General features: G+C 40.4%; 2 protein-coding genes across 2 annotated transcripts in view; one reads left to right on the top strand and one right to left on the bottom strand.

The window, feature by feature from the left end:
- LOC122548623 (uridine-cytidine kinase-like 1) overlaps nucleotides 1–15769 on the top strand; it is a 120334-nt gene extending 104565 nt beyond the window's left edge. Inside the window, exons 8-9 of the mRNA XM_043687456.1 lie at nucleotides 1529–1545; nucleotides 15516–15769. Coding sequence (XP_043543391.1) covers nucleotides 1529–1545; nucleotides 15516–15618 — 120 coding nt within the window. The 3' untranslated portion in view covers nucleotides 15619–15769. The remainder of the gene's footprint in view (nucleotides 1–1528; nucleotides 1546–15515) is intronic.
- A 919-nt stretch (nucleotides 15770–16688) lies between these two features.
- LOC122548618 (uridine-cytidine kinase-like 1) overlaps nucleotides 16689–17400 on the bottom strand; it is a 21883-nt gene continuing 21171 nt past the window's right edge. Inside the window, exon 3 of the mRNA XM_043687450.1 lies at nucleotides 16689–16792. Coding sequence (XP_043543385.1) covers nucleotides 16689–16792 — 104 coding nt within the window. The remainder of the gene's footprint in view (nucleotides 16793–17400) is intronic.

The raw sequence follows: 17400 nt of genomic DNA, 5'->3' as shown, positions 1-17400 counted from the left end.
TTTCCTCTCTCCCCTTTCACGTTGCATCTGTCTCTTTTCCTCTCACTCTTTTTCTCTCTGTGTTTTCCCCACCCTCTCCCCACATACCTTCGCCACCCCCAACCCCAATTGAATCTGCTGATCCTGAATTGAACTCCCATGTCCTTTGTATCAGAGAACATGAGGACTGCAGATGCTGGAGATTAGAGTTGAGAGTGTGGTGCTGGAAAAGCACAGCTAGTCAGGCAGCATCTGAGGAGCAGGAGAATCAACGTTTTGTGCATAAGCCCTTTATCAGGAATGAGGCTTGTAGGCCGGGATGCTGAAACATCGCTTCTCCTGCTCCTCGGATACTGCCTGACATGCTGTGCTTTTCCTGTCCTTTCTATTATCAAAGTGCTTAGTCCTACACACACCAATAATGCTCATGTTTTCTCCTTTATTTGTACACATCACATTTGGTTGCAAAACATTCTACCATTTTTTCCTACATTCTGGAATCACATCAAATGTTGCCTTATAATTCTTTCTCATCTTTTTAAAAGCCTCCTGCAAAATTAAATCTTTTGCCTTCACCTATTTTCATAACTTTTCTGCCTGGTGTTACATGCAATTTTATGAAGCAGTTTGGGACATTTTTTTAAACATTAAAAGATACAAATGCAAGTAATTACTAAGAATCCATTCAAGATCATCCTCTGTAATCTGTAAGTACTACTTGAGACTGTCTGCAGCAATGTGAAGAAGGCTGTATTAAGAAAGATAAATCTAGGCTTATAGGATCATCTTCATTTAGTGCAATACAAGAAGAATACTTATTTTCTATCACCCTGCCATTCTCTCAAATCTTGTCAGGATGCCATTTTGTTTGTGTGTTTTTTTTTCCATTTCTAACTACTGGCAGTTAGCAAATAGCACAATCAGTGTGACAGTATCCTTTGTGCTATACATAGCCACCAAAAATACCTTAAAGGAATCCAATCTGTTACGAGTACTCTTTATTATGTTATGGATGCATTCTTCTAAGAATAAATATCCAACAGATAATTGATATTACTCAGCATTTTCTTTTTATGGTTTCTTCTTGATCAAGATGACAATTGGTATATTTGAAACCTTTGATCAGTGAATTCTACATGCAGTTTTTGCATTTTTATCTATTGTGTAGAGGCTGTTAGTAAAAATATATAATGCTAATTACCAAAAAACAGAATTAAAACTAATAACCACAGGTAATATTACAATATGCATAACAGTGAAAACATTTATTTTAATGTTTATATTCAGATACCAGTCAAATGAACTTGAGATGATATATAATGGAATATTTTAGGAGCAGCTTTCTGCATAATGTCTATTTTTTTTTAAAACGTGATGAGTTTTATTCATGGCAAAATGCGCACAGATTGCTTTTTTGTACTTGAACAGTTGCAGCTTGATATTGAATGATCTCGCAAATGAGAATGACTTTCATTTTTATTTCTTTCCTCCCATGTGTGGTAATGAAATACTTGATAAATCCTGAACCGATTTACTGTAATCACCACAGCGTGAAATCACTGTAAGGTATGACAAAAAGAGTGATGTTTTGAGCCCGAAAAAAGGAGAAGGAACATGATGAAGTCATTGGCACTACTGATGGCCTTTCAAAACATAGTAAAGTCTCATCTGAGTAGAGCTTTAATGTGCCTCAGTCTGTCTTTGTTTCAAATATCTCCTTCTTCTTTTTTTAATAATGTGCCAAGATAGTTAAATGCAGAGAACCAATTACAGAAGCTGGTTATTTAAATGGTACCTTTTCAGCCACAAGAAAATTTGATTAATTGCTTTTGTTGTGAACCTCAAAAATATGCTGTATTCTGCACAAAGTAACTACAAATGCATTAAATTTGATCTTCTGAGTAGTGAATCTGTTTTGCTTTCAAGTAAATCAGTTTTTATTAAACATAACTGAAAATTTTCTGAAGTTATGTCGATGAATGTGGTAATGAAATACTTGATAAATCCTGAACGAATTTACTGTAATCACCACAGCATGAAATCACTGTAAGGTATGAAATATAAGAAATATATAAAACATTTAAATGTGTTTTTGCCAATGGATTTATTCTTTGGTGCAGAAAGAACCCTGTCTTCCTCCAACATCAATTATGAACAATTTAGTTTGTATTTGTGTTCAAGTAAAATATACATAATTTATAAGTGGCACCCAATGAAATCACAAAATACCATGTAAGTAACTAGCACTCGGGTTGTGTCCAAAAATCATTTAAATGTGATATTTTATATTCTTTCCCCCTATAGAATATTGGAAGTGGGGAGTAAATTCAGTCTTATATATATTAGCCACATTCAGCACCAATTATTTTTAAAACTTAATTGTGAAGTAACTATTTTTAATCACTTCTATATTTGATGAAGAACTGTATAAAATACTCTGATGAGAACCTACAATAACATTTTTGGTGTGGTTTACAAGGATAGCAGTTGGTGAAGAAAAATTATACATGGAGGCATTTGCATCTTAAAGGATTTGAGATTTTCTGAAATTGATTTATGGGGGTGGGAGCCACCTCCCCAGTGCGTGGTGATGTTGCTTCTGAATTGTTTACAGAAGTTAATTCAATGGGCTGTTATCAGAAAGTTATCTTTTTTCTCTTTTCAGAAATCTATAGTTTTAAAATGAATTTTGGTCAACTCCCTATTGCTTTCACGGTACATATGTGCTTTTCTTTGTGCTAGCAGCTAATCTGGATATCTTCTCTTTCTGTCCATGACTATTTCATCAATTGTCTCGCATTGAATAATTCTGAACTGAACAGAGGAAACTTCGCTGGGATATGTGAGGACAACTTGTGTATTTTGAGTTTTGTCTTCAACCCTTAAATATTAATTTTCGGTTAATTTTATTTTTCTTGCTGTTGGCTTCTTTGCATCTTAAGTTGTTTCTTATTTTGGCATTCCTCACAAGTAGTTTTAATAAGTTCAGTGTGTCTTGAATATTAAGAATCTAGTGAACAAAAAGGTTTGGTATTCTGATTGTGCACTGACTTTTGAAGGTATTCTGTATTTCTTGTTTTAAAATTGAAATGATTATCATTGTGCTTTCTTAATTTAGAAAAATGCAGTATAAATATATTGATTATTACTGAAATGGCCTACTCAGCAAATTAGAGAACTGTTCTTTGATTTCAATTGCTGATGAGAAATGAGCCCTAGTTTATCATTTGTAGGTTGCATGAAGTTCCTTTATTTACATTTGTTTAACTATATGTGAAATAATGAGAAATTATTATGTTTCCATTTTGTTGAACAATGTGCTGTTAGTAGTTAAACTAGGGTAACTTTAGAAATTAGTACTTGGGAATATCAAAGAGAAAGTCCCACGAAAATGTCAAAAGACAACTTGCACGGAGGCATTCATAGAATGAGAGCAGGTCTGGAAAAGGGCAGCTTAATTACATCAGTATATATATGGATGTATTTGTATCAGTATTTGCTATGTCAACAGATAATGTTCAAAGGAGTAGCATGTAAATAAGGATGCATCCGAAAGGCTGCATAGGCTGGGACTTCTTTCACTGCAGCATAGGAGGTTGAGAAGCAACCTGACAGAAGTTTATAAAATAAGGAGGGATGTAGATAGAGTTGGTAATTATCTTTTCCCTAGGATGGGGGATTTCAAGACGAGAGGGCACATTTTTAAGGTGGGAGGAGAGACATTTTAAAAAGACATGAGGGATTCGCATGTGGAGTGAATTTCCAGAGGAAGTGGTGAATGTGGGTACAATTGCAATATTTAAAAGACATTTGGATAACTACATGAATAGGAAAAGTTTAAAGGAATATGGATCAGGAGCAGACAGATGGGATTAGTTTAGTTTGGGATTAAATTTGGCATGTACTGGTTGGACAGCAAGGTCAGTTTCTGTACTGTATGACTGTATGGAGATTGTTATTTGTAATGGGACATGTAAAATGGGAACCAAGCAATAGCAATCTGACTTGTAGGAGAGGTAGTAAAAGGGAATAGTATAATCAGCTCATTGAAGGTTGTGGAGATGTTTCATTGAATTCAAAGGGATATCATGTAAGGTAGTTTGGGCTGGGGTTAACTGATAGAGTGAGTTTAATTGCATTTCTGGGAGACTGTACAGGAAACTGATATGCAGTGGTTTTTCCAAGAACTTTGGAGATGAAGAGGAAGGATACACATAGAGGAGTGGTTAGAAAGGGTACCCTTTTTGGGAGTGGAATGATGCAGGCCATTGAAAATTGCTTTGGGAAATCATGAGTGACTTGGTTGGAATTGTGAGGGATGTATGAGGATACTGATGCCAAACCTGCTGAATACACCAATTTAGCTCTTATGTTTCATAGATTCCCTACAGAGTAAAAGCAGGTCATTCGGTCCATCAGGTCCATACAGACCTTCTGAACAGCATCCTACCCTGACCCAGCCCATCCCTGTAATCCTGCATTCCCATGGCTAATCCAACTAACCTACATGTACCTGGGCACTTAAAAGCAATTTAGCATTGCCAATGCACCATACCTGCACATCTTTGAACTGTCGAAGGAATTAGGAGTATCTGGAGGAAACCGACACAAACATGAGGAGAATGTGTAAACTCCGCACAGACAATTACCCAAGGTTGAACCCAGGTCCCTGCCATTGTGAGGCAGCAGTGCTAACCACTTGAGCTACCATATCACATCACATATCTTTAAAACGTTTTCCAGTAGCTCTTTGCTCCTCAGGAGCATTATTTATTGGCACTATCTTTTGACATTTGTCCTTCTGTAGTTTTAATGCCTGATAGATTATTTTAAAAAGTTTGGAATTCAGAAAAATGAATTAAGGCCCAACTGTAAATATCTCTTGTTCAAACAAAACCCATTTATTTAACGTACAGTTGAAGAATTTAGTTTAAAGATGCTTTTATTACACTTGAGAAATAAAATAATTGCTATCTTGCACAGTTCCATGCATATCTTTCCCAATTCATTTTAGTGAGATATCGCATCTCAGACTGTCATCCAACAGAGAAACAAATTAGAATTTGAAATATGCATATTACTCAAGGTTTATGACACAGGGGGCAGTCAACTCCACATGTGGCTTTTAATTCTCATAATTATGCAATATTTTCTATAGAATGCAATTATCTGTAGCTAATTAACTGTATAAACCTTATGTATCAAAGCAACAATTAATGCTTGTTGAAATTATTTACAAAAAGCATCCAGCTTGAAACTGTATTAAAAAAGAAATTCAAACAAGTGTATTTCGTCCATTCCCACAAACCAATTTATTGTAAAATCTACCTTTAGCATAGAAAAATATCAGAAGGCATATCAAATGCATAAAGGAAAAACAGTCATGCACCTAGCCAAAAAAAGAGATTTGGAATGACCAAAAGCTTAATTAAAGAAATCAGTTTAAAAGAGGATCATTCAGGTGAAATGGTCCTTAATGAGATGTAATGAAGTAATTTTTGAGAGTTAATTTTAGGTGAATGAAGCCTTGCAGCTTGTAGTTGGGAAGAGAGAAAGGAATCATTTTAAATTAGAGGTAGTAGGTGAGGAATGTGTGGTGAATAGTGATGCAAGTTAATGAAACTCAAAAATGACAGGGATAATGTGGAATTATGGTTGTCAGTCGTCTTGGTTGCCTAGGAGACTCCCAGAATAGAACAGTATCCTTCTGAGCATTGTTGCAAGCAGCGTGACAGAATGTTACTCTTTTAAATCTCATTCTAGTAGCCCCACCACGCCCTCTCCTGTCATATGGTCCTGTTTACTTCAATAACTTCTGTCACAAATACAAACCCTTCTCCCTATACTTGCTGCAAAGATTTTCCCATCTGGGAGTTACAAAAGCAGGATTAACTGGTTTCTGATGTAAGTGAATGTGAGCATGAATATGAATGAGAAAAACAGAGATTCAAAGGGAAAAGGTTGTGGGTGAGGGTGAACCTAGTCTAGGGATCATAGGATTGCGGAATGGGCATGGATGTGTGGCTGGTAAGAAAGCAGGTCAGGATTGGCATCATGCAAAGAGGTGACTCTGAAATTGCGTAGGACCTTGTATTTACTGTGAATTGGGCAGCAGCAATATAGTTTGTGGCAAAAAGAGAGCAGCTACTGAATGAGTTAGTGAGATCTGTGAATTACTTGCATTTGGATCTACAAAATTTTATTGAAAGGAAAGTGTAGTGATTGTAACGATGTCAGCCAGGTGGACCTCATAGAGTATGAGTTCCCTGATTGGGACTGTTAATCTGGTCAAATCAGGGAACCCTGGCTGGCAGGTATACATGGAAGTGTCAGAGGTTTTGTTCACTCTGAGAGCTGGCTCTGCAGAAACTGGATTAGTGTCAAGGGTTTTCTACGTATAAATAAAGGGTGACTTGGTGATGGAATATTGGCCTCTGGAATGTTTTCAGTTGGGAAGTGAGTGGGATTAATGATGTAACCATGCAAAAGCGACTACTAGCTGAAGCCCAACTGGACTTCAAACAGACACTGCAACTAGCTTTATCTTTGGGAAATGCAGCAAGTGCACCTGATTTGCAGGGTATTCCAATGGAAGTGGACATGTTCTCCATTCCTGTTGAGCTTGAGGAACAGCACTTGAATAAAGGCAATTGCATTGCCTCACTCGGCACATATCCTGAGGGACTTTAAGTCATCCCACAGCAAAACCCCAAAACAAAGCCAAGTTTCATTCAAACTGTTAAAAAATTTCTTCAGGATCCAGGTTGGCAAGCCTTTTTAGTTGCTGCCTGAGTGCAGACTTGAGAGAGCAAAGGAGTCCCACTTTGGGGTGGCACGGTGACTCAGTAGTTAGCTCTGCTGCCTCACAGCATCAGTGACCCAGGTTCAATTCCAGCCTCTGGAGACTGGCTGTGTGCAGTTTGCGCATTCTCCCCGTGCATGTGTGGATTTCCTCCAGGTGCTACGGTTTCTTCCACAGTCCAAAGATGTGCAGGTTAAGTGAATTGGTCATGCTAAATTGCCCAATGTATTCTGGGATGTGTAGGTTATATGCATTCGTCCGGGGTAAATATAGGGTAGGGGGTATGGGTCTGGGTGGGTTACTTTTCGGAGGATCGGTATGGACCTGTTGGCCCAAAGGGCCTGTTTCCACACTGTAGGGATTCTTGTCCTAAATTGAGTAAGAGGAGGCCAGCAACCAGGGGAGTGCACTCGTTTGGAATGCTGGTTCTAATTTGAATGTTGCTAAGCAATCAAAATAAACATCTGGTTAAATGGTCACCAAATTCTAATGGAAGTCAATATTCAGTAATCACAGAACTATTCTTTAACAAAATTCGCCCTGGAGTCTAATCCTTAAGTTTGTGCAAGATCTTGGCTAGACTGAGACCCTATACCAAGGAACCTTTACACACTAAGTGTACAAATTAGGTTCTGGTCTTTTATGAGAAGCAGTTGATTTAGTTACTATTGATTACAGTAAAATCAAGCCCAAGCTTGATAGGGTGTAATTTGTTGAGGAAGATTCACCTAGATTGAATCAACACTTTTCGATTAGAAAATGGCTGCCTGTGTGAAGTCCTAATTAAATACCCATAAGTTTTTCAGTAAGGTTTTGAGACTACCAAAGGAGTAAAGGCCATCTTGCATGTTGACCAGAAAGCAATCCATGATTCTGCCAGGTCTGTCCAGTGTCATTTACCTTATGGGCAAAAGGAGAGACACCAATCAAAGGACTGTTCTGGGTAATCCAAGATGGAGGACAGGAAAAATTTCTGGCTGTAACAGCTGCTCCTTTATTGAGGTATTTTAGGTGCTGGAGGTGATTTCCTCGAATTCCAGGAGCAGCAATTACTGCTTCATATGCTGTTGCATTGCTTTGGAACTTTGGAAAAAATAGTCAAAACAACAGCAGTTTTAAAAGGGAGAAGAACAGACAAAGGAAGCACATGATGAGGTCATTGCAAGAGAGAGAACCTGCACAGTTACTGCCTTTGCTGTTTGAATTCATGTATTGTTGGACATTGGAGTGCATCTAAGAAAATTAATGAACAGTGAAATTCTCAACTGATCTTGGAGGAACTGTTGGGCGAAATTCAAATCACAGAATCAGATAAGTTAATCTTTGTTTTAAGTGTGGCCTACAGAGAATCTGCAGTACTGAGTAGAGTGGGTTCTTTCTTGGTTAATTGTTTTTGGAGATATGTCTCTTGATTAAACTTAAAATATAAGCCATAACCATTAATTTAACCTGGGGCAGTGTTTGTAGAGGAATAAGACAATGTTATTTTCTGGGTCTGTAGATTGTGAAGGAGCAAAAATGGCCTTTAGTAGAGTGATATGTACTTCTTGTCAGATATGGGAGTTTAAAGAGATTTTAAGGGTTACTGCGGATTATTTGTGTCATAAATGCTGTTGGCTGTGAATCTTAACAGATCGATTTGTATCATCGATAGTCACAGGTGAGGTGCCGGAAGACTGGAGGTTGGCTAACGTGGTTCCACTGTTTAAGAAGGGTGGTAAGGACAAGCCAGAGAAATATAGGCCAGTGAGCCTGATGTCGGTGGTGGGCAAGTTGATTAGGGATGGTCAACATGGCTTTATGCGTGGGAAATCATGTCTCTCAAACTTGATTGAGTTTTTTGAGGAAATAACAAAGAGGATTGATGAGGACAGAGCGGTAGGTGTGATCTATATGGACTCCAGTAAGGCATTCGACAAGGTTCCCCATGGGAGACTGATTAGCAAGGTTAGATCTCATGGTATACATGGAGAACTAGCCATTTGGATACAGAACTGGCTCAAAGGTAGAAGACAGAGGGTGGTGGTGGAGGGTTGTTTTTCAGACTGGAGGTCTGTGACCAGTGGAGTGTCACAAGGATCGGTGCTGGGTCCTCTACTTTTTGGCATTTACATAAATGATTTGGATGTGAGCATAAGAGGTACCGTTAGTAAGTGTGCAGATGACACCAAAATTGGAGGTGTAGTGGACAGCGAAGAATGTTGCCTCAGATTACAACAGGATCTTGATCAGATGGGCCAATGGGCTGAGAAGTGACAGAGGAGTTTAATTCAGATAAATGCGAGGTGCTGCATTTTGGGAAAGCAAATCATAGCAGGTCTCATACAAAGTTTGCGAGAAGATTTGTAGCTCGGGTGCTCGTTGTTGTTCTGTTCGCCGAGCTGGGAATTTGTGTTGCAGACGTTTCGTCCCCTGTCTAGGTAACATCCTCAGTGCTTGGGAGCCTCCTATGAAGCGCTTCTGTGATGTTTCTTCTGGCATTTATAGTGATTTGTATCTGCCACTTCCGATTGTCAGTTCCAGCTGTCCGCTGCAGTGGCCGGTATCTTGGGTCCAGCTCGAGGTGCTTATTGATTGAATCTGTGGATGAGTGCCATGCCTCTAGACTTCTCTGGTTGTTCTCTGTTTGGCTTGTCCTATAATAATAGTGTTGCCCCAGTCGAACTCATGTTGCTTGTCATCTCAGTGTGTAGCTACTAAGGATAGCTGGTCATGTCGTTCGTGGCTAGTTGGTGTTCATGGATGCGGATCGTTGGCTGTCTTCCTGTTTGTCCTATGTAGTGATTTGTGCAGTCTTTGCTTGGGATTTGGTACACTACATTGGTTTTGCTCATGCTGGGTATCGGTCTCATACACTTAATGGTAAGGTCCTAGGGAGTGTTGCTGAACAGAGACCTTGGAGTGCAGGTTCATAGCTCCTTGAAAGTGGAGTCGCAGGTAGATAGGATAGTGAAGAAGGCGTTTGGTATGCTTTCCTTTATTGGTCACAGTATTGAGTACAGGAGTTGGGAGGTCATATTGCGGCTATACAGGACATTGGTATGATCACTGTTGGAATATTGCGTGCAATTCTGGTCTCCTTCCTATCGGAAAGATGTTGTGAAACTTGGAAGGGTTCAGAAAAGATTTACAAGGATGTTGCCAGGGTTGGAGGATTTGAGCTATAGGGAGAGGCTGAACAGGCTGGGGCTGTTTTCCCTGGAGCGTCGGAGGCTGAGAGGTGACCTTATAGAGGTTTGCAAAATTGTGAGGGGCATGGATAGAGTAAATAGGCAAAGTCTTTTTTCTGGGGTCGGGGAGGTGCAGAACTAGAGGGCATAGGTTTAGGGTGAGAGGGAAAATATATAAAAGAGACCTAAGGGGCAACGTTTTCACATAGAAGGTGGTACGTGTATGGAATGAGCTGCCAGAGGAAGTGGTGGAGGCTGGTACAATTGCAACATTTCAGAAGCATCTGGATGGTTATATGAATAGGAAGGGTTTGGAGGGATATTGGCCAGGTGCTGGCAGGTGGGACTAGATTGGGTTGGGATATCTGGTTGGCATGGACGGGTTGTCCGAAGGGTCTGTTTTCATGCTGTACATCTCTATGCCTCTATGACTGGAAAGCAAGGGAGTCATCAAACCGGTCCATTTTGCAGCATGGACAGCAAAGGGTGTACCGTTTGTGAAGCCTGACCGGTCGGTTTGCCTTTATGAAGAGCTTAAACAAACAATAAACCTCTTTTCCCAGCTGGATAAATACCCAATCCCTCTCATTGAGGATTCGTACGCAAAGCTGGCAGGAGGGTTGCCCTTCATGAAGCTGAGTGTGAGCCATGCGTACTTGCAGTTACAGTTATATGAAGACTCCCAGAAATATGCTATAATTGCTTCTCATAAGAGTTTGTACCAATATATGAGACTGCCATTTGGGGTACCCTCAGCCTGTGCAATTTTTCAGCAGGCAATGGAGAACATTTTACAAGGTCTACATCAGGTTGCCATTTATCTAGATGACATGCTACTAACAGGGAAGACCAATAGGAGCATTTAGAGAACTTCGACATAATCCTCAGGTGTTCCACCAAGTGTGCGTTAGAAGCGGTGAATGTGTATTCTAAGCATTCCAAGTGACCTACTAGGGTGAGAGTTGATGACCAATTTACACCCATAGGAAAATAAAATGAGGTCAATCAAAGGTGGCCTGGCTTCCATGTCTGTACTGGAACCTCTGACTTCCTTTGGGTTGGTGAATTATTACAGCAGGTTCACAACCTTGGCTCCATTCTGGCACCTTTGCATCAACTCTTAAAAAAGGATCTGTCTTGGAAATGGTCACAACCCCAAGCTGTAGCTTGCACCTTTAAGTGAAAAAACACTTATCGTCCTTTGAGGTGTAGGCACACTCTGATCCCAAGTGAAATCTGGTATTGATACACAATGCCTCCCTCTACGATATTTGGGTGGTATTAACTCATAGGCCAATGGGGAGGAACGCCCAATAGTGTATGCATCCAGGACTTGGGCTAATGCAGAGCGTAAATATGCCTGAGAAGGAAAGGTTGGAGGTCACATTTGGAGTCAGAAACATCCTCCACTACCTTTTTTATGGTAAATTTTTATTGGTAACGGACTGCACACTCCAGCTGGGGCAACTTACAAAGGACAGTACTGTGCCGCTCATAGCTTCAGGCTGAATTCAGCTGTGGGGTCGCCATCAGATACTGGTTGAACTCCACCAGAGTCATCCAGGGCTTCCAAAATGAAGATGTTGTGGGAAGTTATGCCTGGTGGCCAGGATCCAGGATTGGATGCAAACATAACTGCATTGGTGGGGCAGTGCCCAGAGTGCCAACAAGGATAACAATTACTGTTAGCAGTTCTTCTAATTCATGGGAATGGCCAGGTAAGCCCTGGACTCAGTTGCATATCAACTGGGCAGATCCTTCCATGGGCTGAATGTTCTTAGTCATTGTGAGCGCCCATTAAAAGGATGTACATAGAGTTCATTCATCAAACACAGGGACACAATTGAAAAACTGCACAGAAGTTTTAGTCACAGATAACGGGCCATTGTTTACCAGCAGGAACTTGAGTATTTGCAGAAGTTGAATGATATTTGGCATATAAGGACAGCTCCATAGCATCCGTCATCCAATGTTCTGACGGAAAGAGCAGTCCAAACTTTGAAGGCAGGCTTAAAGGACAGCCTATATAGCTTCACTAGACAGCAAACCTGCCTGGTTCCTATTTGATTATAGGATCACCCACCATGCAACTACAGGGATAGCTCCAGCAGAGTTGCGAACAGAGACAATACTCCATGCCAGGTTAAATTTGATCTTCCAGGACCTGGAGCAGAGGGTGAAACAGCATCAGGTACGCCAATGTCAGCCACAAGACTCTGGTAAGCAAGAGAGACAGTTTAGTTCCAATCGGGAAGTCCTGGCTGACTGATCTAAACAGGAGTGGCAGAGGCTCTGTTCATGCAGAGCCAGCTCTCAGAGGAACTGGATCAGTGTGTAATAAAGAATGACTTGGTGATGGCATACCAGCTTTTGTGGAGTTATTACAGGAAGGATGTGATCCAAATCTGAAAAGAGAAAAACTGATTTATGTTTTGGATGGGGATGCTTTGTCAGATATGTATACCTTCCTTCATTTTAAAAGCAAAGCCCGGTTATCCCATTTTAAAACATCTGTAAATATATTAGCAATATATAGCATTATAAATGAAATTATTTTCACTGTTAAAAGGATGACTTTACATGTGTAAAGTATAACGTTAAAAGCATAAGGTTCCCTACAGGTTTTAGATGTATAGTGCCCTCTACTGACAGCTAAACAGAAGTCAGGTTTCTGACATGAGAAAACCTAAAATTTGAGTATAATAAATTTGCAAATCTATGTAGTAAATCAATTTCAGTATTAGTTTCTATTTTCTCTTATCATATACTTTCCCATAAGTATTGATGGAATACAATTCCATATGCACAAAGCACCATCTGAGGCATCGCCAACACGATTTGTTATCAGCTTTGACAGTGAGACTTCAGAAGTGAACAATAGGGAGTGTCATGCATGAGTTAATACTCTCTCTTTACTTAGTATCTGCAGATAAATGCTTCCAGAAGCTGTTACTAGACAACAGGTCAAGGGAGATAACCCTGATCAGTGGTCCCCAAACCTTTGTTTTCCAAATCGCATTGAGATCACTTAGTCATAGAGGTGTACGGCATAGAAACAGACCATTCAGCCCAACTCATCCATGCCAATCAGATATCCTCAATAAATTGGATCCCATTTGGCCCATATCTCTCTAAACTCTTCCTATTCATATACCCATCCAGATGCCTTTTAAATATTGTAAGCGTACCAGTTCCCCCCCCACTTCCTCTGTCAGGCCATTCTGCACACATACCACCCTCTGCAAGAAAACATTGCCCCTGAGGTCCCTTTTAAGTCTTTCCCCACTCAGCTTAAACCTATGCCCTCTAATTTTGGACTGCCATACCCCAGGAAAGATACTTTGTCTATTTACGCTATCCTTGCCCTGTGTGATTTCATAAACCTCTATAAGGTCACCCCTCAATCTCTGATGCTCCAGAGAAAACAGCCCCAGCCTATTCATCCTCTCCCTATAGCTCAAATCCTCCAACCCTGGCAACATTCTTGTAAATCTTTTCTGAACCTTTTCAAGTTTCACAACATCCTTCCAATAGGAGGGAGACTAGGATTGAGCACAGCATTTCAAAAGTGGCCTAACCAATGTCTTGTACAGTTGCAACACGACATCCCAACTCCTCAATGCACTGATCAAAAAAGGAAAGCATACCAAATGCCTTTTTCACTATCCTATCAATCTCAACTCCATTTTCAAGGAACTATGTACCAGCACTCCAAAATCTCTTTGATCAGCAACACTCTCCAGGAGCTGGAAATGTGTTGCTGGAAAAGCGCAGCAGGTCAGGCAGGGAACCGGAGAATTGACGTTTCGGGCATAAGCCCTTCTTCAGGAATGAGGAAAGTGTGTCCAACAGGCTAAGATAAAAGGTAGGGAGGAGGGCTCCCCAGGACCTTACCAATGAGTGTATTAGTCCTACCCTGATTTGCCTTTCCAAAATGCAACACCTCAGATGTATCTAATTCTAGTGTCACTGACCTATTTGAGGCCAGTTAATTCAGTACTAATTTGGAATTGAGTTTAGGATCAGTTTGTAACACCAGCTTTTACAATTCCTGTTGACTATTTTGTTAGTCAAGTTAATAGAATATAACTTTCCGCTTGAAAGTTTAATTGATGTAAGATATTATTGAAATTTAAAAGCTTGACATAAAACCTTTCCTGAACATTATGGAAATAATTCAAATTTAGTGATCTTATCGAAGATAGAAATTCTCGGCATAGAGTAACACAGCATGGAAACCAGCTCTTCAGCCCATACTGGTCCATGCTTACCGTCAGCTAGTTCCAATTGCCTGCATTTGGTCCATGTCGCTCTAAACGTTTCCCTTCCATGTAGCTCTCCAAATGTCTTTTAAATGTTGCTATCTTACCTGCCTCAACTACTTTCTCTGGCAGTTCATTCCATAAATGCACCACTCTCTGTATGAAAAAAATGCCCCTCAGGTCCTTTTTAAATCTTTCCCCTCTCACCTTAACCCTATGCCCTCTAATTTTCAATGCCCTGTCCCTGACTAAATGCATTCATCCTATCTCTGTTCCTCATGATTTTATGCACCTCAGTAAGGTCACCCCTCATTCTCCTATGTCCCATGAAATGAAGTCCTATCCTGGCCAACCTCTCCCTATAACTCAGGCCTACTAGTCCTGGAAATATCCTCATAAATCTTGTTTGCACTCTTTGAGGTTTAACTCTGTCTCTCCTATAACAGACCAAACTGTACTCAATACTTGAAGTGCATCCTCACCAACGACGTTTACAACTGTAACTTAACGTCCCAACTCTTGCATTCAATGCATCAATTGATGAAGCCCAGCATGCTAAGTGCCTTCTTCACCACCCTGTCTACTTGAGACGCCGCTTTCAACAAATTATGTACTTGTACTCCCAAGATCCCTCTGTTTCACAACACTCCTCAGCTTCTTATCATTTACTGTATAAATCCTACCTTGGTTTGACTTTCCAAAGTGCAACCCCTCACACTTATCTGTATTGAATTGAATTTGTCCATCGTCAGCACACTTCCCCATGTGATCAAGATCGCTCTGTAATTTTTGATAACCTTCCTCGCTATCAATGATACCTCCTAATTTTGTATCATACACAAACTTATAATCGTGCCTTGTACATTCACCTCCAGATCATTTGTGTAAATAATAAATAACAAAGGTCCCAGCACCGACCTCTGTGGCACACCACAAGTCACAGACCTCCAGTCAGAGAAACAACCTTCTACCATCACTCTCTGCTTCCTACCTTCTAGCCAATTAGCTAGCTCTCCCTGGATCCCATGCAACCTAACCTTCATGACTAGCCTGCCATGTGGGACCTTATCAAAGGCTTTACTAAAGTCTAGTGTGCCAACAGAAGGGATAGTTTCTTTTTAAAAGTACAGAACCAGTTTTGCTAGTTGCCAAATTTTAGAATTAAGTAATTTATAACAAATGTTTTGTATTGTTCTCTACCAGCATTGTTTACTGTAGGAAAGTTTAATTTTGCAATTACTAAAGAATATTATTGTGGGTCAAATTTTTCACCTGATGCTAACTTTTTGTTTATTTCCATAGAGCAGCCCTTGCCTCTGCCCACCAAGGCCAACCTCTGCCAGATAAGCTAAGTGTCCTTGAAAGTACACCACAGGTTAGAGGATTGCACACAATTATCAGGTAACTTCAGATGTGCTTTCATGTGTTTTAAGAAATGTATGATTTACGTGAAGCAGAGTACCTTACCAAAAGGGTAGGAAGACTGCTAACATCTTATTTGTACAGCAAATGGGTATACTCAATGAAGGAATAGGAAAAACTGAGGACTGCATATGAGGAAGATCAGAGTCGAGAGTGTGGTGTTGCAAAAGCACAGCAGGTCAGGCAGCATCTGAGGAGCCAGAGAAATGACATTTCGGGCATAATGAAGGGCTTATGCCCAAAACGTAGTTTCTCCTGCTCATCAGATACTGCATGAGCTGCTGTGCTTTTCCAGCACTTAATGAAGGAATAATCTGGAGGCAGAGTTATCTATCATTTAAGTGTATGAAGTATCCAAACTATCAAGGAATTTACCGGTGTAGGTCCTCCCAGTTTTCTAAAAGGATCTAGGCCTTTCATAATTACAATAAAAGTTGAGATTTGGAATTTTAGCTGGTGGAAAATGTTAGAATCACAGAATAATTGTAGAATCCCTACAGTGCAGATATAGGCCATTTGGCCCATCGAGTCTGCATCGACACTCCAAACAGCATCCATCCTATTGTCATAACCCCACATTTACTCCACCTAGCCTGCACTCTATGGAGAAATTTAGCATAGCCAATCCACTTAACCTGTACATCTTTGGACTGGAGATCAAATCAGCACCCAGAGAAAAACCCACACGCACATGGGGAGAGCATGCAAACTCCACACAGATAGTCACCCAAAGCTGAAATCAAACCCCTGTTCCCTGGCACTGTGAGGTAGCAGTGCTAACCACTGAGCATTAATTTGAGGTTGGGCGTAAGATCACATACTTGTATCTCCAGGTGTTGTTTCCTTACTGTGATTAGGTCAAGGATGGCTGAAGTTCTGTATTTCACCTTTCAGTGAACCATATGTACACATGTTCATACTTTGGTTAGAGGATGATTGCCATGTTGTTGTGAGTTATGCTGCTCACCCTATAATTTTTGAGGAGATTCTAGTTGTGTTGTCAATGAATCAGGCTCATGAGTTTTCATATGTTGAGAGTGAGGCAGCTTCAAGTTAAATGTCCAGTAGAAACAACCCATCCTTATCTAGACTACTTGGATCAAAACTACTCCAGGCACTGTGAATGATTGACCAGTCAATCCGCTCATAGCAGAAACCTGAAGGAAGTAGACATATCAGTGGGTAATAGGAGTGATGGATTGTGTTGAATCGTGTCAGGATTCTTGACACAAGAACTCAGATAATCCTGAAAATCCATACCTTAATATGTACAGAGTGATGTTAATGGGGCAAGCAATGAAACCTTATTTTAGGTATGGGTGGAAGTTAGGAACAGCAAGGGAACAGCCACCATTTTGTGGGTTTTCTACAGACCACCTAATAGCATAGAACATAGAACATAGAAGAATACAGCGCAGTACAGGCCCTTTGGCCCTCAATGTTGCGCCGATCCAAGCCCACCTAACCTACACTAGCCCACTATCCTCCATATGCCTATCCAATGCCCGCTTAAATGCCCATAAAGAGGGAGAGTCCACCACTGCTACTGCCAGGGCATTCCATGAACTCACGACTATCCGAGTAAAGAATCTACCACTAACACCTGTCCTATACCTACCACCCCTTAATTTAAAGCTATGACCCCTTGTAATAGCTGACTCCATACGTGGAAAAAGGTTCTCACGGTCAACCCTATCTAAACCCCTAATCATCTTATACACCTCTATCAAGTCACCCCTAAACCTTCTATTCTCCAATGAAAACA

The sequence above is a fragment of the Chiloscyllium plagiosum genome, chromosome 3 (assembly GCF_004010195.1).
Source record: "Chiloscyllium plagiosum isolate BGI_BamShark_2017 chromosome 3, ASM401019v2, whole genome shotgun sequence".
Lineage (NCBI taxonomy): Eukaryota > Metazoa > Chordata > Chondrichthyes > Orectolobiformes > Hemiscylliidae > Chiloscyllium > Chiloscyllium plagiosum.
Note: the sequence above shows the minus strand (reverse complement) of the source record. Positions and strands in the feature narration are given on the sequence as shown.